This window comes from Chlorocebus sabaeus, chromosome 18 (genome assembly GCF_047675955.1).
Source record: "Chlorocebus sabaeus isolate Y175 chromosome 18, mChlSab1.0.hap1, whole genome shotgun sequence".
Taxonomy (NCBI): Eukaryota; Metazoa; Chordata; class Mammalia; order Primates; family Cercopithecidae; genus Chlorocebus; species Chlorocebus sabaeus.
The window spans coordinates 35,960,657-35,980,823 of NC_132921.1; the positions used below are offsets into that span (position 1 = coordinate 35,960,657).

The 20,167-nt window shown below is 49.7% G+C and overlaps 3 protein-coding genes across 4 annotated transcripts in view; 2 read left to right on the forward strand and 1 right to left on the reverse strand.

Annotated features, from left to right (window-relative positions):
• The window catches only part of KATNAL2 (katanin catalytic subunit A1 like 2), a 126,887-nt gene that overhangs the window by 76,983 nt on the left and 29,737 nt on the right, over window positions 1-20,167 (reverse strand). The window lies entirely within an intron of this gene.
• Window positions 304-2,452, forward strand: LOC140709051 (elongin-A3-like). Its single transcript, XM_073006512.1, has 2 exons — window positions 304-1,641; window positions 1,786-2,452. The coding sequence occupies exons 1-2, from the start codon at window positions 309-311 to the stop codon at window positions 1,959-1,961; spliced, it is 1,509 nt and encodes a 502-aa protein (XP_072862613.1). The 5' UTR covers window positions 304-308; the 3' UTR covers window positions 1,962-2,452.
• Window positions 6,014-8,162, forward strand: LOC140709052 (elongin-A3-like). The gene is made up of 2 exons (XM_073006513.1): window positions 6,014-7,351; window positions 7,496-8,162. Exons 1-2 carry the CDS (start codon window positions 6,019-6,021, stop codon window positions 7,669-7,671), a joined length of 1,509 nt encoding a protein of 502 aa, XP_072862614.1. The 5' UTR covers window positions 6,014-6,018; the 3' UTR covers window positions 7,672-8,162.

Genomic DNA, 20,167 nt, shown 5'->3' on the forward strand with positions numbered 1-20,167 from the left:
TCCCGAGGACCAGAAGCGGGCCTGCTCAGCTGTCTGCAAGGACCGGCGTTCCAGACCAAGTGGCCGGCTGCACCGAGGACTGAGCTTGCTCCAGGTTGCCGTGACTCCACGCCCCGAGGCCTGCAGTCTGCGAGGACCAGCGCCCCAGAACCAGTGGCCCGCTGCTCCGAGGACCGAGCTCCCTCCAGGCTGCGACTCCACATCCCCAACCGGGCAGCCAGGACCCGCGACCCCAGACTTCGTGTCCTGCCGCCCCGAGGACAGAGCCGCGACCGCCGGGACAGCGACGCCTGCACAGCTCTGCTGAGATGGCGGCAGGGTCCACTACGCTGCACGCAGTGGAGAAGCTGCAGGTGCGTCTGGCCACGAAGACGGACCCGAAAAAGCTAGAGAAATGTTTGCAGAAACTCTCCGCCTTGCCCATGACGGCAGACATCCTGGCGGAGACTGGAATCAGAAAGACGGTGAAGCGCCTGCGGAAGCACCAGCACGTGGGCGACTTTGCCAGAGACTTAGCGGCCCGGTGGAAGAAGCTGGTGCTTCTGGACCCAAACACCGGGCCTGATGCACACGACCCCGAGGAGAGCGCTTCCCGAAAGCGCTATGGGGAGGCTCTTCAGGACCAGGAAAAGGCCTGGGGATTCCCAGAGAATGGGACGGTCCCCAGGAGCCCACCTGACAGTCCTGAGCCCGCTGTGCCCGGGAAGCAACCCGGAAGAGGCCACGCTCACGCCGCTCAGGGTGGGCCTCTGCTGGGTCAGGGCTGCCAGGGCCAACCCCAGGGGGAAGCGCTTGTGAGCCACAGCAAGGGGCACAAATCGTCCCGCTGGGCTTCCGCGCAGAAATTGCCTCCTGTCCAGGAAAGCCAGTCAGAGAGGCTGCAGGTGGCCGGCGCTGATTCCGCCGGGCCCAAAACGGTGCCCAGCCATGCCTTCTCAGAGCTCTGGGACCCCTCAGAGGCCTGGATGCAGGCCAACTACGATCTGCTTTCCGCTTTTGAGGCCATGACCTCCCAGGAAAAGCCAGAAGCACTCTCCGCACCAACCTTCCAGGAGGAAGCCGCCTTCACTGGACACAGAGTGAATGCTAAGACGCAGGTGTACTCGGGCTCCAGGCCTGCCTGCCAGCCCCAGGTGCTGACGCTGCGCCAGCAGTGCATCCGGGGGCTTAGACACAATCCGGACGCCCTCGGCGACGTGGGAGGGGTCCCCTACTCGGTTCTTGAACCCCTTCCGGAAGGGTGGACGCCTGATCAGCTGTATCGCAGAGAGAAATACAATCACGCACTCGCTGGGGACACAGATGAATTATGGAGGATTCATTGTCTCCAGGACTTCAAGGAAGAAAAGCCACAGGAGCACGAGTCTTGGCGGGAGCTGTATCTGAGGCTTCGGGACTCCCGAGAGCAGCGGCTGCGAGCAGTCACCACGAAAATCCGATCTGCACGTGAAAACAAACCCAGCGGCCCACAGACAAAGATGATCTGTTTCAACTCTGGGGCCAAGACGCCTTATGATGCTTCAAGGAGGCAAGAGAAGTCTGCAGGAGCCGCTGACCCCGGAGAGGGAGAGATCAAGCCAGCCCCCAAACCCGCGGGCAGCAGCCACGTTCCCTCCAGCCGGGGCGGCGTGGGCGGTGGCCACAGGGGCGGTGGCAGTCTGGTGGGCGGCGGGGACGGCGGCCGCGGCGGCAGCAGCGGCAGCAGCAGCACGAGCAGCAGCAGCAGCAGCAGCAGCACGAGCAGCAGCATCAGTAGTAGCAGCAGCAGCAGCAGCAGCAGCAGCAGCAGCAGCAGCAGCAGCGTCCTTCACCGGCTCCCTGAGAAGAGGGCCAACGCCTGCCTGAGCAGCAGCAATGAGCGCCCGGTGCCCGCCGCCAAAACACGGAAACCGGCTGCCAAGAAAGTGGCCCCGCTGATGGCCAAGGCAATTCGAGACTACAAGAGATTCTCCCGAAGATAAACTCAGGACTTGCCTTAGGGCTAAAATCTGGGGGGAGGAGGAACAATGCAAAGTCGATGTGGGTTGGGGAATGAAACTTCCAATGGACACCAGCACCTTTGGCTTGGTGCAAAGTTGAGCCTCTGCATTCTGCAGGTGTCGAGTGCTGGCCCTGTGATTTTGCCTCCCACACCCAGCCACTGCCTCCCTGCTTGGAGGCCACCTCAGAATTCAGAAGATGGGAACGCATTCGGGTCAACTCTACTTTGGCTGTTCACTGATCGTTTTTTGTTTTTTGTTGTTTGAGACCAGCCCGGGCCAAATGGAGAAACCCCGCCTCCACAAATGATACCAAAATTAGCCTGGCGTGGTGGCACGGCCCCTGTGGTCCTGTGGTCCTGTGGTCCCAGCTTCTTAAAGGACTGAGGTGGCAGGATTGACTGAGCTGGGCGAGCGGAGGTTGCCGTGACCTCGCCTCATTCCACTGCACTCCAGCCTGGGTGACAGAACCAGAGCACGTCTCAAAGAAAACCGCTATTTCTTTGAAGAAAGGAACTATCGGATTTCATGAATAAATGCTAACAACTGGTACGATGGCGAAGTCAAAATAGTTTCACTAAGCACCGCATACAATCATTCCCAGTCTTTTCACCCAGAACCCCTATGAAAGGTTGGCGACACCTTAATCAGCTTATTGAGGTTCTGAATCAAGAAGTCTAAAGCTGCCAATCAGACTTTCTAATTACCATGAGATGACCAGGTTAACAACCTTGAGTTCACCTCATAGGAGCTTCTGCAAGCTTCGGTGAAGGTTTGCATTCCAACTCAGGGCATTTCTTGGCCTCACGCGGGCTGGTAATCACAGGTCCGCGTGCCAGATATGACACACACGAGCGCACACAAACACACACACGCACACACCCTTACGTATATCTCATTCTTATGGGTGTACCAATAGTGAGGGGCAGAGAGAAAGACACAAAGACCTAAGCCACAAGGCAAAACCGAGCAAGGGCAGTCCAAGAGATCAAAGTCCTGTGCCCTGGGCTGTCAGCAGAATGGGTGCCGGGAAGCTAGCTTCTGGAAGCAGGCACCTGAGTGGATGCAGGTGCAAGTGAGAAGAGGCCTTCAAGCCTGAAGAACACGTATGGAGACAGGACAGGGAGCCACAGAGACACTGCCCTTAAGGAAGACAGAAAAGCATTCGTTCCGGGGAAGGGGACATGATCCAATCAGCGACCGTGTAAAACTCAGACAAGTCCGGGCACGGTGACCCACGCCTGTAATCCCATCGCTTGGGAGGTCGGGGCCAGCGGATCACCTGAGGTCAGGAGTTGGAGACCAGCCTGACCAATATGAGGAAATCCCGTCTCTACTAAAAATACCAAACGCGCCCAGGTTTGCCGGCGAGCGCCTGTAATCCCAGCTACTCAGGAGGCTGAGACAGGAGAATCACTTGAACCCGGGAGGCGGAGTCTGCGGTGAGCCCAGATCCCACCATTGCACTCCAGCCTGGACAACAAAAGCAAAACTCCGTCTCAAAATTAAACACAAAAACTCAGAAAAGCTTCCCCAGCAAGGGCCGGAGACAATGTCAGTCTCTATTTCTCGACAGCAATTCAAGAGAGAATCTCAGGTGGCCTGCAAACCTCACAAGACAGCAGAACATCCTCCCCAAGGCGGAGAAGCCACACGCTCTTTCTGGAGGTGGAGTAGCCACCGATCACCCTGCAGCCCCTCCCCACTCCCACCGAGAAACCCCAGTCCCTCGGAATCAAATCCACTGGCAACAGCCTTTCTTCCTGGAAAACGTTTCCCCTGCCAAGATGGAAAACAAACATGATACAAGCAAATACAACTCAAAACACAAGGAAACAACTGGAGCAAGTTCTAGCCCCTCGTAGCTCCTCGATGCCCCCACAATCACGCTACTGCTGAAAACAGCGGCCACACCCACTAAACTCATTCATGACTGGAGACCGTGACAAACCGTAGCAGATCACTGCTCCCACCGCGACACTCGCTCTGGAAAAGACACAAAGGAAACAAACCCCACACGAACTATAAACCTACCCCAAACAGAATTCAGAATCCACCGAAGGATCCTGCTGGTATATTACTACACTGACCCAGGGTAGCTCAATTCCCTTCCGACCTATTTACAAACTAATCCTCATTCTGGGAGCTCTGGAAGCATTGCCAGTATTGCACTGGGGTCCTCTTCGTGAGGGAGCTGGAAGACTGGAAACACGGCAAGCACATTTCCCTCTTTCTCTACATACCACGGAGGGGTAATTCTCAAAAAAGCCTTAACACCTGAATCCTCATCCCCCGATTCTCAAGCTATAATCATTTTCCTTCTTTAGAAGAAACACAAACACACACACACACACACACACACACACACACATACACTTTCTCTCTCTCACAGAGAGAGAGAGAGAGAGAAAAGTCATGCGAGAATTTAAAAAGTAAGCCAAACCGCCATCGACAGCAGAAACAATAGCTGACATCATAGACACTTCAAATGGTTCTGTTTGCCTCACTCTGACTGAAAGATTAGAGTGGAATTCGGCTGCCCAAACCGTGGCACCAACATCACCTGCAGGCCAGAGCAAGCCTTTCTGAGGAGATTTTAAACAGCCGGTGGGAGCAAGATCCTGAAGCGTTTCTTCCAAGACTGCTAACAGGAGATGAAACGTGGCTCTACCGGCAGGATCCTGAAGACCAAGCACCAGGCCGTGGCTACCAAGAGGTGGCAGCGCTCCATTCAAAGCCACAGAGGAGCAGTCAAGAGCAGAGGTCATGGCCACCGTTTGGGGGGGATGCCAGAGGAATTCGGCTCGTCGACTTTCTGGAGGGCCAAACCGTGATCACATCTGCTCACTAGGAGAGCGTTTTCACAAAGTCAGCCGCCAAAGCTGGAGCGAGAACAGTCCTCACCAGAGAGTTCTTCTCCACCACGACAATGTTCCTGCTCATGCCTTTCACCGGACAAGGGCAGCTGGGCAAGACTTGCCGCGAGAAATCATGAGGCGTCCACCTTACAGTCCTGATTTGGCGCCTGCTGACTTCTTTTTGTTTCCTAGACTTAGAAAATCTGTAAAAAGCACCCAGTTTTCTTCAGTTAACGATGGAAAAAAGATTTCATGGAAATCGTTACATTCCCAGGACCCTGGGGGTTTTAGAGGGATGGGCTAGAGGGCGGGGAAAAGACACTGCTTCCAAAAGCGCCTTGAACTTGATGGAGCCGATGTTGAGAAGTGAAATACACCTGTTTCATTTTTCTCTCTTAATCCCACTTTTCCACGAATGTTGGCAAGTCCCCTCACACCACGTCAATCCTAGGTAAAGGGTTGTTATCCTCTGTGGGTTCTTCTTTCTACCATTTTGTCTTGCGGTGTTCGGTGTTGTTATTTTCGGTTTTACTCCCAAGAAGATTCAGTCATGTGTCTTTTGGAATCCACAGACGTGGAACCTGCCAACACGGAGGGCCAGCGGTAGAACTCAGTGGGGTGTGTCCAGGCTGAAATTAACCTAAACAACTTGTGGGGCACAGCAGGCCACCTGGCGTGGACCGTCCTGATTGGCCGCATTTTGCTGACGCAATGATTACGTATCGGGGCGGGGCAGCCCAGGGGCCAAGGGCGGTCAGGGCTTCAGCCCTGGGTGGGCCTGGGGCTGGCTATATAAGGCCGTGCTCTGGCACGGGAGCTTCACTCGGCGTTGGACGGCGCACGGCAGAGGTCACTCCAGGCTGTGGCTCCACATCCCGAGGACCAGAAGCGGGCCTGCTCAGCTGTCTGCAAGGACCGGCGTTCCAGACCAAGTGGCCGGCTGCACCGAGGACTGAGCTTGCTCCAGGTTGCCGTGACTCCACGCCCCGAGGCCTGCAGTCTGCGAGGACCAGCGCCCCAGAACCAGTGGCCCGCTGCTCCGAGGACCGAGCTCCCTCCAGGCTGCGACTCCACATCCCCAACCGGGCAGCCAGGACCCGCGACCCCAGACTTCGTGTCCTGCCGCCCCGAGGACAGAGCCGCGACCGCCGGGACAGCGACGCCTGCACAGCTCTGCTGAGATGGCGGCAGGGTCCACTACGCTGCACGCAGTGGAGAAGCTGCAGGTGCGTCTGGCCACGAAGACGGACCCGAAAAAGCTAGAGAAATGTTTGCAGAAACTCTCCGCCTTGCCCATGACGGCAGACATCCTGGCGGAGACTGGAATCAGAAAGACGGTGAAGCGCCTGCGGAAGCACCAGCACGTGGGCGACTTTGCCAGAGACTTAGCGGCCCGGTGGAAGAAGCTGGTGCTTCTGGACCCAAACACCGGGCCTGATGCACACGACCCCGAGGAGAGCGCTTCCCGAAAGCGCTATGGGGAGGCTCTTCAGGACCAGGAAAAGGCCTGGGGATTCCCAGAGAATGGGACGGTCCCCAGGAGCCCACCTGACAGTCCTGAGCCCGCTGTGCCCGGGAAGCAACCCGGAAGAGGCCACGCTCACGCCGCTCAGGGTGGGCCTCTGCTGGGTCAGGGCTGCCAGGGCCAACCCCAGGGGGAAGCGCTTGTGAGCCACAGCAAGGGGCACAAATCGTCCCGCTGGGCTTCCGCGCAGAAATTGCCTCCTGTCCAGGAAAGCCAGTCAGAGAGGCTGCAGGTGGCCGGCGCTGATTCCGCCGGGCCCAAAACGGTGCCCAGCCATGCCTTCTCAGAGCTCTGGGACCCCTCAGAGGCCTGGATGCAGGCCAACTACGATCTGCTTTCCGCTTTTGAGGCCATGACCTCCCAGGAAAAGCCAGAAGCACTCTCCGCACCAACCTTCCAGGAGGAAGCCGCCTTCACTGGACACAGAGTGAATGCTAAGACGCAGGTGTACTCGGGCTCCAGGCCTGCCTGCCAGCCCCAGGTGCTGACGCTGCGCCAGCAGTGCATCCGGGGGCTTAGACACAATCCGGACGCCCTCGGCGACGTGGGAGGGGTCCCCTACTCGGTTCTTGAACCCCTTCCGGAAGGGTGGACGCCTGATCAGCTGTATCGCAGAGAGAAATACAATCACGCACTCGCTGGGGACACAGATGAATTATGGAGGATTCATTGTCTCCAGGACTTCAAGGAAGAAAAGCCACAGGAGCACGAGTCTTGGCGGGAGCTGTATCTGAGGCTTCGGGACTCCCGAGAGCAGCGGCTGCGAGCAGTCACCACGAAAATCCGATCTGCACGTGAAAACAAACCCAGCGGCCCACAGACAAAGATGATCTGTTTCAACTCTGGGGCCAAGACGCCTTATGATGCTTCAAGGAGGCAAGAGAAGTCTGCAGGAGCCGCTGACCCCGGAGAGGGAGAGATCAAGCCAGCCCCCAAACCCGCGGGCAGCAGCCACGTTCCCTCCAGCCGGGGCGGCGTGGGCGGTGGCCACAGGGGCGGTGGCAGTCTGGTGGGCGGCGGGGACGGCGGCCGCGGCGGCAGCAGCGGCAGCAGCAGCACGAGCAGCAGCAGCAGCAGCAGCAGCACGAGCAGCAGCATCAGTAGTAGCAGCAGCAGCAGCAGCAGCAGCAGCAGCAGCAGCAGCAGCAGCGTCCTTCACCGGCTCCCTGAGAAGAGGGCCAACGCCTGCCTGAGCAGCAGCAATGAGCGCCCGGTGCCCGCCGCCAAAACACGGAAACCGGCTGCCAAGAAAGTGGCCCCGCTGATGGCCAAGGCAATTCGAGACTACAAGAGATTCTCCCGAAGATAAACTCAGGACTTGCCTTAGGGCTAAAATCTGGGGGGAGGAGGAACAATGCAAAGTCGATGTGGGTTGGGGAATGAAACTTCCAATGGACACCAGCACCTTTGGCTTGGTGCAAAGTTGAGCCTCTGCATTCTGCAGGTGTCGAGTGCTGGCCCTGTGATTTTGCCTCCCACACCCAGCCACTGCCTCCCTGCTTGGAGGCCACCTCAGAATTCAGAAGATGGGAACGCATTCGGGTCAACTCTACTTTGGCTGTTCACTGATCGTTTTTTGTTTTTTGTTGTTTGAGACCAGCCCGGGCCAAATGGAGAAACCCCGCCTCCACAAATGATACCAAAATTAGCCTGGCGTGGTGGCACGGCCCCTGTGGTCCTGTGGTCCTGTGGTCCCAGCTTCTTAAAGGACTGAGGTGGCAGGATTGACTGAGCTGGGCGAGCGGAGGTTGCCGTGACCTCGCCTCATTCCACTGCACTCCAGCCTGGGTGACAGAACCAGAGCACGTCTCAAAGAAAACCGCTATTTCTTTGAAGAAAGGAACTATCGGATTTCATGAATAAATGCTAACAACTGGTACGATGGCGAAGTCAAAATAGTTTCACTAAGCACCGCATACAATCATTCCCAGTCTTTTCACCCAGAACCCCTATGAAAGGTTGGCGACACCTTAATCAGCTTATTGAGGTTCTGAATCAAGAAGTCTAAAGCTGCCAATCAGACTTTCTAATTACCATGAGATGACCAGGTTAACAACCTTGAGTTCACCTCATAGGAGCTTCTGCAAGCTTCGGTGAAGGTTTGCATTCCAACTCAGGGCATTTCTTGGCCTCACGCGGGCTGGTAATCACAGGTCCGCGTGCCAGATATGACACACACGAGCGCACACAAACACACACACGCACACACCCTTACGTATATCTCATTCTTATGGGTGTACCAATAGTGAGGGGCAGAGAGAAAGACACAAAGACCTAAACCACAAGGCAAAACCGAGCAAGGGCAGTCCAAGAGATCAAAGTCCTGTGCCCTGGGCTGTCAGCAGAATGGGTGCCGGGAAGCTAGCTTCTGGAAGCAGGCACCTGAGTGGATGCAGGTGCAAGTGAGAAGAGGCCTTCAAGCCTGAAGAACACGTATGGAGACAGGACAGGGAGCCACAGAGACACTGCCCTTAAGGAAGACAGAAAAGCATTCGTTCCGGGGAAGGGGACATGATCCAATCAGCGACCGTGTAAAACTCAGACAAGTCCGGGCACGGTGACCCACGCCTGTAATCCCATCGCTTGGGAGGTCGGGGCCAGCGGATCACCTGAGGTCAGGAGTTGGAGACCAGCCTGACCAATATGAGGAAATCCCGTCTCTACTAAAAATACCAAACGCGCCCAGGTTTGCCGGCGAGCGCCTGTAATCCCAGCTACTCAGGAGGCTGAGACAGGAGAATCACTTGAACCCGGGAGGCGGAGTCTGCGGTGAGCCCAGATCCCACCATTGCACTCCAGCCTGGACAACAAAAGCAAAACTCCGTCTCAAAATTAAACACAAAAACTCAGAAAAGCTTCCCCAGCAAGGGCCGGAGACAATGTCAGTCTCTATTTCTCGACAGCAATTCAAGAGAGAATCTCAGGTGGCCTGCAAACCTCACAAGACAGCAGAACATCCTCCCCAAGGCGGAGAAGCCACACGCTCTTTCTGGAGGTGGAGTAGCCACCGATCACCCTGCAGCCCCTCCCCACTCCCACCGAGAAACCCCAGTCCCTCGGAATCAAATCCACTGGCAACAGCCTTTCTTCCTGGAAAACGTTTCCCCTGCCAAGATGGAAAACAAACATGATACAAGCAAATACAACTCAAAACACAAGGAAACAACTGGAGCAAGTTCTAGCCCCTCGTAGCTCCTCGATGCCCCCACAATCACGCTACTGCTGAAAACAGCGGCCACACCCACTAAACTCATTCATGACTGGAGACCGTGACAAACCGTAGCAGATCACTGCTCCCACCGCGACACTCGCTCTGGAAAAGACACAAAGGAAACAAACCCCACACGAACTATAAACCTACCCCAAACAGAATTCAGAATCCACCGAAGGATCCTGCTGGTATATTACTACACTGACCCAGGGTAGCTCAATTCCCTTCCGACCTATTTACAAACTAATCCTCATTCTGGGAGCTCTGGAAGCATTGCCAGTATTGCACTGGGGTCCTCTTCGTGAGGGAGCTGGAAGACTGGAAACACGGCAAGCACATTTCCCTCTTTCTCTACATACCACGGAGGGGTAATTCTCAAAAAAGCCTTAACACCTGAATCCTCATCCCCCGATTCTCAAGCTATAATCATTTTCCTTCTTTAGAAGAAACACAAACACACACACACACACACACACACACACACACATACACTTTCTCTCTCTCACAGAGAGAGAGAGAGAGAGAAAAGTCATGCGAGAATTTAAAAAGTAAGCCAAACCGCCATCGACAGCAGAAACAATAGCTGACATCATAGACACTTCAAATGGTTCTGTTTGCCTCACTCTGACTGAAAGATTAGAGTGGAATTCGGCTGCCCAAACCGTGGCACCAACATCACCTGCAGGCCAGAGCAAGCCTTTCTGAGGAGATTTTAAACAGCCGGTGGGAGCAAGATCCTGAAGCGTTTCTTCCAAGACTGCTAACAGGAGATGAAACGTGGCTCTACCGGCAGGATCCTGAAGACCAAGCACCAGGCCGTGGCTACCAAGAGGTGGCAGCGCTCCATTCAAAGCCACAGAGGAGCAGTCAAGAGCAGAGGTCATGGCCACCGTTTGGGGGGGATGCCAGAGGAATTCGGCTCGTCGACTTTCTGGAGGGCCAAACCGTGATCACATCTGCTCACTAGGAGAGCGTTTTCACAAAGTCAGCCGCCAAAGCTGGAGCGAGAACAGTCCTCACCAGAGAGTTCTTCTCCACCACGACAATGTTCCTGCTCATGCCTTTCACCGGACAAGGGCAGCTGGGCAAGACTTGCCGCGAGAAATCATGAGGCGTCCACCTTACAGTCCTGATTTGGCGCCTGCTGACTTCTTTTTGTTTCCTAGACTTAGAAAATCTGTAAAAAGCACCCAGTTTTCTTCAGTTAACGATGGAAAAAAGATTTCATGGAAATCGTTACATTCCCAGGACCCTGGGGGTTTTAGAGGGATGGGCTAGAGGGCGGGGAAAAGACACTGCTTCCAAAAGCGCCTTGAACTTGATGGAGCCGATGTTGAGAAGTGAAATACACCTGTTTCATTTTTCTCTCTTAATCCCACTTTTCCACGAATGTTGGCAAGTCCCCTCACACCACGTCAATCCTAGGTAAAGGGTTGTTATCCTCTGTGGGTTCTTCTTTCTACCATTTTGTCTTGCGGTGTTCGGTGTTGTTATTTTCGGTTTTACTCCCAAGAAGATTCAGTCATGTGTCTTTTGGAATCCACAGACGTGGAACCTGCCAACACGGAGGGCCAGCGGTAGAACTCAGTGGGGTGTGTCCAGGCTGAAATTAACCTAAACAACTTGTGGGGCACAGCAGGCCACCTGGCGTGGACCGTCCTGATTGGCCGCATTTTGCTGACGCAATGATTACGTATCGGGGCGGGGCAGCCCAGGGGCCAAGGGTGGTCAGGGCTTCAGCCCTGGGTGGGCCTGGGGCTGGCTATATAAGGCCGTGCTCTGGCACGGGAGCTTCACTCGGTGTATTACTACCCTCGCAGGAAGTAGCCACGTTCCCTCCAGCCATCGTTGTGTGGGTCCTGGTGATAGGGGCGGTGGTGGCATGAGGGGGCGGCCCTCAGTGGTAGCGGCAGTAGCAGCACGAGCAGCAGCAGCAGCAGAGTCCTTCATCAGGTCCATGAGAAGAGGACCAACCGCTGTCTGAGCAGCAGCAATGAGCGTCAGGCGACTGCCGCCAAAACCCGGAAACCGGCTGCCAAGAAAACGGCCCCGCTGATGGTCAAGGGAATTCGAGACTACAAGAGGAGATTGTCCCGAAGATAAACTCAGGACTTGCCTTAGGGATAAAATTTGTGGGGAGGAGGACCAATGCATAGTCAATGTACGTTTGGGAACGAAACTTCCAATGGACATGAGAACCTTTGGCTTGGTGCAAAGTTGAGCCTCTGCATTCTGCAGGTGTCAAGTGCTGGCCCTGTGATTTTGCCTCCCACACCCAGCCACTGCCTCCCTGCTTGGAGGCCACCTCAGAATTCAGAAGATGGGAAAACATTTGGATCAACTCTTGTTTGGTTGTGCACTGATCATTTTTTAAATAACGCCCTAGTTGCAATCATAAATAAGGTATGGGATGTGAGATTCCCTTTTTTTCTTTCTTTTGAAATCATCGAGTACATAAGGACTTCTTAGACACAAACTGTCAATCTGTTAGTTGACACTGATAACTGCGAGTCCTTAAAATGTTTGTGGTTGTGGTTGCTGTTGTTTTGTTTTAAAGAAAGGGCTGGGCATGATCCTGTAATCGTGAGGCATCCTCCTTTGGGAGGCCGAGGAGAGCTAATTGCTCAAACCCAGGAGGTGGAGACTAGCCTGGGCCAAATGGAGAAACCCTGTCTCCACAAATGATACCAAAATTAGCCTGGCGTGGTGGCACAGTCCTTGTGGTCCCAGCTTCTTAATGGGCTGAGCCAAAAACCTATTTACTCAGCTTGCTGAAAACTTTGTCCGCAGCCTATGCATTTCCTCATGTTATGTTTTTGGAAGGACTAACATAGGAGTCTAGTAGACTTAGGAAGCAAAATGTTCATGCCTCGAGATAACTTTATCTCTTTTCCCCAACAGTCTCCCACAAGTTCAATTGTCTAGCTCTTAAAAACTTCTGTTTTTGGGAACCAAACCCTCATATATGTGCTCAATCAGATCATTTGGTTTCAGGCTGTCTTAAAAATAATCACTAATAAACCTGGCCCAGCTTCAACTGTTTTTGCCTAGCAGAAAGCCCAAGTAAAACTGAACAATGAGATCACTTGGACTCGGGAAGGGGAACATCACACACCGGGGCCTATCATGGGGAGGGGGGAGGGGGGAGGGATTGCACTGAGAGTTATACCTGATGTAAATGACGAGTTGATGGGTGCAGCACACCAACATGGCACAAGTATACATATGTAGCAAACCTGCACGTTGTGCACATGTACCCTACAACTTAAAGTTTAATAATAATAAATAAATTTAAAAAAAAAGAAAAAAAAATGCCATGTATCAAAATAGACTTGCATTGGACTATTTGCTCTCAGCTGAAAAAGGGGTCTGTGGAAAATTCAACTTAACCGATTGCTGTCTGAAAATAGATGATCAAGGACAAGGACAGGTGGTCATAATATAATCAGGGACATGCTAAAGTTGACACATGTGTCTGTTCAGGTTTGGCACAGGTTTAGTCATAAGTCATTATTTGAAAAATGGTTTCCAGCTATGGGAGAATTGAAAACCCTCACTGTAAGTTTATTGCTAGTAATAAGAACTTGCTTGTGCTCCCTTGTGTATTACCCTTGTTCCTACAAATGATAAAAGGTTTTGTTGCTGCTTTGGTTCCTCAGAAAACTTCAACACTAGTGTATTACATGAATCACTATCACTGTGTCTTGCAGAGACACTGAAAAAGTGAAGATGAAAGTGAGAACTCCCCCTAATAAGTGAGAGTCTCAAAGGGGGGAAATGAGGTAGGAGACCACCACTTCTCCCGCTTCCCCCGCCCCCCAGCCTTGCCTACTTTATAAGAGGTGAAGAAAGGAAGAAAGCAAAAAGTTAAAAAGAAACAAAAGTCAGATAAACAGCCAGATGGCCTGAAGCCACCACCTGGGCCTGGTAGTTAAAGAATATATTTAAAAAATCAAACCCTGACCTAACCTACTTGTGTTATCTGTAAATTCCAGACATTGTATGAGGAAGCATTGCAAAACTTTCTGTTCTGTTATCTAACGCATGTAGCTCCTAGTTACTTCTCCCACATTTGCTTGATCTATCATGACCCTTTCACATGGACCCCTTAGTGTTGTAAGCCCTTAAAAGGGCCAAGAACTTCTTTTTTAGGGAGCTCAGTTCTTAAGACGGAAGTCTGCTGACGCTCCCAGCCAAATAAAGCCACTTCCTTCTTTAACCCAGTGTCTGAGTGATCTTGTCTGCATATCGTCCTTCTACAGTTTAGTTACTTGCAGATCAGTTTCATCATATCAGAGCTTGTTGTTAAGCTTCGTTAGGTAAGTGATATCTAAAGTAGCCTTTATTCTAGGCTGTGCCTGGCTTTGCTTATTCTTATGCATAGCCTTTCTTGGAGCTCTACTAAATGCTCTATTGTCCCACAAGATTTCTCCACTTAAGTTGGTCAGAATGCAAATGTCTCTAAATGTTATGAGAGCAGCTTCATATGTTTTTCCTTTATGTATGTGCAACTCAGTATTCAGTCAAAAATCAAGAATTATGGAGCTCTTTCTTTGCATAGCTCCTCCTCTCTGAAACTCTTCCCTCCCAGTTCTAACCACCTCCAAACTCCAATCTCTATTGCTTCATCTCAGCAAAACTGCTGTGCATTTTTTTTTGTTTTTGAAGTTTCACTCTTGTTTTGCCCAGGCTGGAGTACAATGGAGCAATCTCGGTTCACCACAACCTCTGCCTCCCCAGTTCAAGCAATTTGCCTCCCAAGTAGCTGGCATTACAGGTGCCCCCAGCTAATTTTTTAATATTTTTAGTAGAGACAGGGTTTCACCATGTTGGCCAGATTAGTCTCAAATGCCTGACCTTCAAGTGATCCACCTGCCTGGGCCTCCCAAAGTGCTGGGATTACAGGTGGGAGCTGCAGTGCCCAGCTACTTTTTTTAGGTTCTCCTTCCAGAACCAGAATCTAGTTACTGCTTCAAAATAGAAGGACTTCTCTCATAATTACATTGTCTAAAATCACATAATCCAATGCTTGAAAACAGTTTACTCATATATTTAGTCCAGTTTTCTGGCTTCTTACAGGAGACCCGGTCTGGTGTCAATTATGCTATCTCAGTTGAAAGTAGAAGGTTATATCAATTTTTTTTTTTTTTTTGACACAGAGTTTCGCTCTTGTTGTCCAGGCTTCAGTGCAATGGTGCAATCTCTGCTCACAGCAACCTCTGCCTCCTGGGTTCAAGTGATTCTCCTGGCTCAGCCTCCCGAGTAGCTGGGATGGCAGGCATGTGCCACCACGCCCAGCTAATTTTGTATTTTTAGTAGAGACAGGGTTTCTCCATGTTGGTCAGGCTAGTATTGAACCATATCAATTTTTTAAAATGTTTATAGGATGTATTTGGTTGGTGAAATTTATACTTTGGGTATTTAAAATTAAAACCTAGACAGGTGTGGTGGCTCACACCTGTAATCTCAGCACTTTGGGAGGCTGAGGCGGGCAGATCACTTGAGGTCAGGAGTTTGAGACCAGCCTGGTCAACATGGTGAAACCCCATCTCTACCAAAAAATACAAAAATTAGCCAGGCATAGTGGTGGATACCTGTTATGCCAGCTACTCAGGAGGCTGAGACAGGAGAAAAGCTTGAACCTGGGAGGCAGAGGTTGCAGTGAGCCAAGGTTGTGCCACTGCACTCCTGCCTGGGCAACGAAGAGAGACTCTATCTCCAAAAATATTAAATTAAAAGTAAAACCTAACAAACATTATTTTTACAAAAGAAAGCAAGTATGTTTTGACACAAAACATAAAATCTACAAATTTATGTCTGTATATTCTCAGTTTTTTTTAAAAAAAGGTTCCAAGAGTACTAATGTGGCATTAGCAACGTGTTCCAGGTTGTCTAATTAGTCTCTCTTTTTTGGTCCAAGTATAAGAAGAAAGTGGTTCAACAGCAGCCACAGCATTTTGAGAGATGCCCACAAGGCTGCAGAAGTGGTCAGAATTGAAGGGGTTAATCTTCCTTGTATATGAGTGGAACAGAGCACTTACAACATAAGAGTTACTTAAAATTCAGCTTAGTTTTATGGTGATTTAGAGTTTGTTTAATTAGTATTTAGAACTGCACATTGTTTATAGCTATTGCTATTTCAATGGATGCTTAAATGTTTGAACATTTAAAGTTCAATAAGCTTCAGTTATTTGAAGAAAAGCACTGATGTAATTAAATTTTCAATTACTCTTTTTTTAGGAGCTCAGGCAATTAATAAAAACTAAGGCATTTTAATAAGACTCATTTTAAAAACTAGTCAATGACCTCATTAATTAGCTAATGCAGCAGATATTTTGTAATATAAAAGGTTCACCTACGCAGAGTAGCAACTTTTGAAAAGTACATATAATGATACATGAAAATAAACAAACATGACTTTGTTTCAGGATTATTTTGTGCATTCACATGAATGTGTGGATCAATTCCAGTTTTCCAAAAACCATTATCACGCATTGACTCCAATTATTACTTGTTTGTTTTAAATTGTGTGGTCAGATTAAAAACAATGACATAATTCTTTGGCCTTACAGCATTATAGAGGATTCTTACATTCAGGTTAAGAAAAAGAAAGTGGCAGAGGTATACAGATTACGTATAGTCTTATTTGTATTAAACACTAAATTTAAAATGGAGTAGGAGAGAATTCTCTATTTCATATCTTTGCTACCCAAAGATCACCAGCAGCATCAGAAGTAAAACAGAAGCTTGTGATATAAATCTGTATTAGTCACAGCTTTCCAAAGAGGCAGAACCAATTATACAAACATGCACACACACACACACACGCATGCACATGTGTGTATAAATATACGTGTGTATATATATTTTTAGTAGATTTATTGTTTACTAGATTATTTTGTACTAGATTATTACTTTTACTAGATTATTATTTACTAGATTTAATATAGGGAATTGATTATTATAAGGATTTATTATTATAATGCTCATGTGATTATAGAAGCTAACAAGTCCCAGGATCTGCAGTCAACAAGCTGGACATCCCGAAGAGCCAATGATATAGTTTCAGTCCAAGTCTGAAGGCCCCTGAACCAGGAGAGTAGGTGGTGTGGTTCTAATCTAAAAGCAGCCAGACTCAAGACTCAGGAAAAGCCACTATTTCAGTTTGAGTTCAAATGCAGAAAAACAAAAACAAAAACGAAAACAAAAAAACACTGTCCCAGTTTAAAGACAGTCAGGAGGAAGGAACTCCCTCTTACATGTGGGAGGATCAGCCTTTTATTCTACTCAGACCTTTGACTGATTGGATGAGGTCAACCCATATTAAAGAGGGCAATCTGGCTGGGTGTGGTGGCTCATGTAATCCCAGTACTTCGGGAGGCTGAGGCAGGTGGATCACGAGGTCAGGAGATGGAGACCATCCTGGCCAACATGGTGAAACCCTGTCTCTACTAAAAATACAATAATTAGGTCGGGCGTGGTGACTCATGCCTGTATTCTCACCATATTGGGAGGCTGAGGTGGGCGGATCACCTGAAGTCGGGAGTTTGAGACCAGCCTGACCAATATGGAGAAACCCTGTCTCTACTAAAAAGACAAAATTAGCCAGGCGTGATGGCGCATGCCTGTAATCCCAGATACCTGGGAGGCTGAGGCAAGAGAATCGCTTGAACCCGGGAGGCAGAGGTTTCAGTGAGCCGAGATCATGCCATTGCACTCCAGCCTGGGCAACAAAAGCTAAAATCCGTCCCCCCCGCAAAAAAAAAAAAAAAAGAAGAGGGCAATCTGCTTTTCTCAATCTACTGATTCAAAAGTTAGTCTCCCGCAGAAACACCTTCACAGACAGTCAAGGATAATGTTGACCAAATGCCTGGGCACCCTGTCATGCAGTCAGGTTCACACATAAAATTAACTGGCACAGCATTCCCACTCCAAAACTTCTGGATCAAGATATGAAGTTTTTTTTTTTTTTTTGAGACTGAGTTTCACTCTTTTTTCCCAGACTGAATGGCACAATCTCAGTTCACCGCAACCTCCACCTCCCAGGTTCAAGCAATTCTCTTGTCTCAGCCTCCCAAGTAGCTGGGATTACAGGTGCATGCCACCACACCCAGCTAATTTTTGTATTTTTAGTAGAGATGGGGTTTCATCATATTGGTCAGGCTGGTCTGGAACTCCTGACCTCAGGTGATCTGCCCACCTCGGCCTCCCAAAGTGCTGGGATTACAGGCATAAGCCGCCATGCCTGGCCTCAGCATATGAATTTTCAAAACCTCCCAGGTGTTTAATGTGCACACTGAAGACTGAGAGGCTCTGCAAAAGCATGATCTATTTGCTAGTCAGAAAAGAATCTTGCCAGAGTTCTTGCTCTTAAGGAGCCCACCGTCTACTGGGATAGGGGGAAGAAAGCAACCAGTAAACATTCAAATATCATTTCCTGGGATAAGAATGGTATGGTGATATCTACTCCCTGAATCAAGAAGGGACACTTTATTAAATTGGTAAAGGGGCTGATCAGAAAAGACAAATTTAGATCCTAAAGAACAAGAATTTAAGGGGCAGAGAAAGAGCAGCTCATCAAGGAGACCAGAAAGAAGTGTAGGAAACAAAGAGATGGTAGTATCATGAAAACCAAGAGAAGATGGCCTTTCTAAAAATAATCAGTAGTATTAGTGTCACTAATCCCATTTAGGCATATCTCAAAGCACCTGTACCATGTTTTACAGAAAGCAGGCACTAAATTGCATTTATCATATGAGTTAATGAATAAATGCACATTTGCCTTACTGTTAATCAGGTGAAAACCAAGATATAAATTCAAAAGCATCTAATACCCATTCTCATGCTCAGCCACCAGACCCTATAATATCGAAAGAAATAACCATATTGAAAACTAAATTTGAATATATAAATGTGTGACAAATGCCTAGCTTGAAATCAATTTAAAAAGTATTTTAGGCATGAATCATATGTTAGCAAATTTTTTAAATATTCACTTCTCTGAAACTACCCTCTGCAATAGCAACTAGTAGGATTCTTTGTACCCAGTAGGCACTCAATAAATATCTAAATAAAAAGTGTTCTTGAGACCACTTATCTCTGCTCCCTCCCAAAGCCTTATTAAAATGATGGTAAAGGAATAAAAATCTATGACCCAAACCAGGCAAGATGGCTCACACCTGTAATCCCAGCACTGTGGAAGGCTGAAGTGGGAGGCTTGTGTGAGGACAGGAGTTCGAGACTGGCCTGAGCAACGTAAGGAGACCCCCATCTCTACAAAAAAAATTTTAAAATTAGCCGGGAATGGTGGTGCATGGCTGTGGTCCCAGCTACTCCAGAGGCTGAAGCAGGAGGATCGATTGAGCCCAAGAGGTCAGGGCTGCAGTGAGCTTTGATGGCACCAATGCATTCCAGCCTGGGCAAAAGGGTGAGACCCTGTTTCCAAACAAACATAGAAAGAAAAGAAAAGAAAAGAAAAGAAAAGAAAAGAAAAGAAAAGAAAAGAAAAGAAAAGAAAAGAAAAGAAAGACAAGACAAGACAAGACAAGACCTAGTGAGCCAGGTGCGGTGCTCACGCCTGTAATCCCAGCACTTTGGGAGGCCAAGGCAGGCGGATCACTTGAGGTCAGGAGCTCAAGACCAGCCCGACCAACATGGAGAAACCCCGTTTCTACTTAAAAACAACAACAACAACAACAACAACAAAAAAAACAAAATTAGCCAGGCGTGGAGGCGCATGCCTGTAATTCCAGCTACTCGGGAGGCTGAGGCAGGAGAATCACTTGAACTTGGGAGGCGGAGGTTGTGGTGAATTGAGATTGTGCCATTGCACCCTAGCCTGGGTAACAAGAGTGAAGCTCTGTCTCAAAAAAAGAAAGAAAGATAGAGAGAAAGAGAGAGAGCGAGAGAAAGGAAGGAAGGAAGGAAGGAAGGAAGGAAGGAAGGAAGGAAGGAAGGAAGGAAGGAAGGAAGGAAAGGAGGGAGGGAGGGAAGGAGGAAGGAAGGAAGGGAGGGAGGGAAAGAAAGAAAAAGAACGAACGAAAGAAAGAAAGAGAAGAAGGAGGAAGGAAGGAAGGAAGGGAGGAAGGGAAAGAAAGAAAAAGAACAAAAGAAAGAAAGGAAGGAAGGAAGGAGGAAGGAAGGAAGGAAGGAAGGAAGGAAGGAAATTGACACATGGGAAGCAAATGGATAAACAAACACTAGTTGACTTAAAGCAAAGAAAGCCAAAAGCAAAGAAAACCAAAAATAAAACCAACACCTACAGGGAAAGAAGTCAATAAGAAGCAGAGGCCAGGCACAGTGGCTCACGCCTATAATCTCAGCACTTTGGGAGGCTGAGGCAGGTGGATCACTTGAGGTCAGGAGTTCAAGACCAGCCTGGCCAACATGGTGAAACCCTGTCTCTACCAAAAATAAAAATAAAATACAAAAATTAGCCAGGTGTGGTGGCATATCCCTGTAGTCCCAGCTACTCAGCAGGCTGCGGTGGGAGAATTGGTTGAACCCAGGAGGCGGAGGTTGCAGTGAGCTGAAATTGTGCCACTGTACTCCAGCCTGGGTGACAGTCAAGTCAGACTTCTTTTGTCTCAAAAGA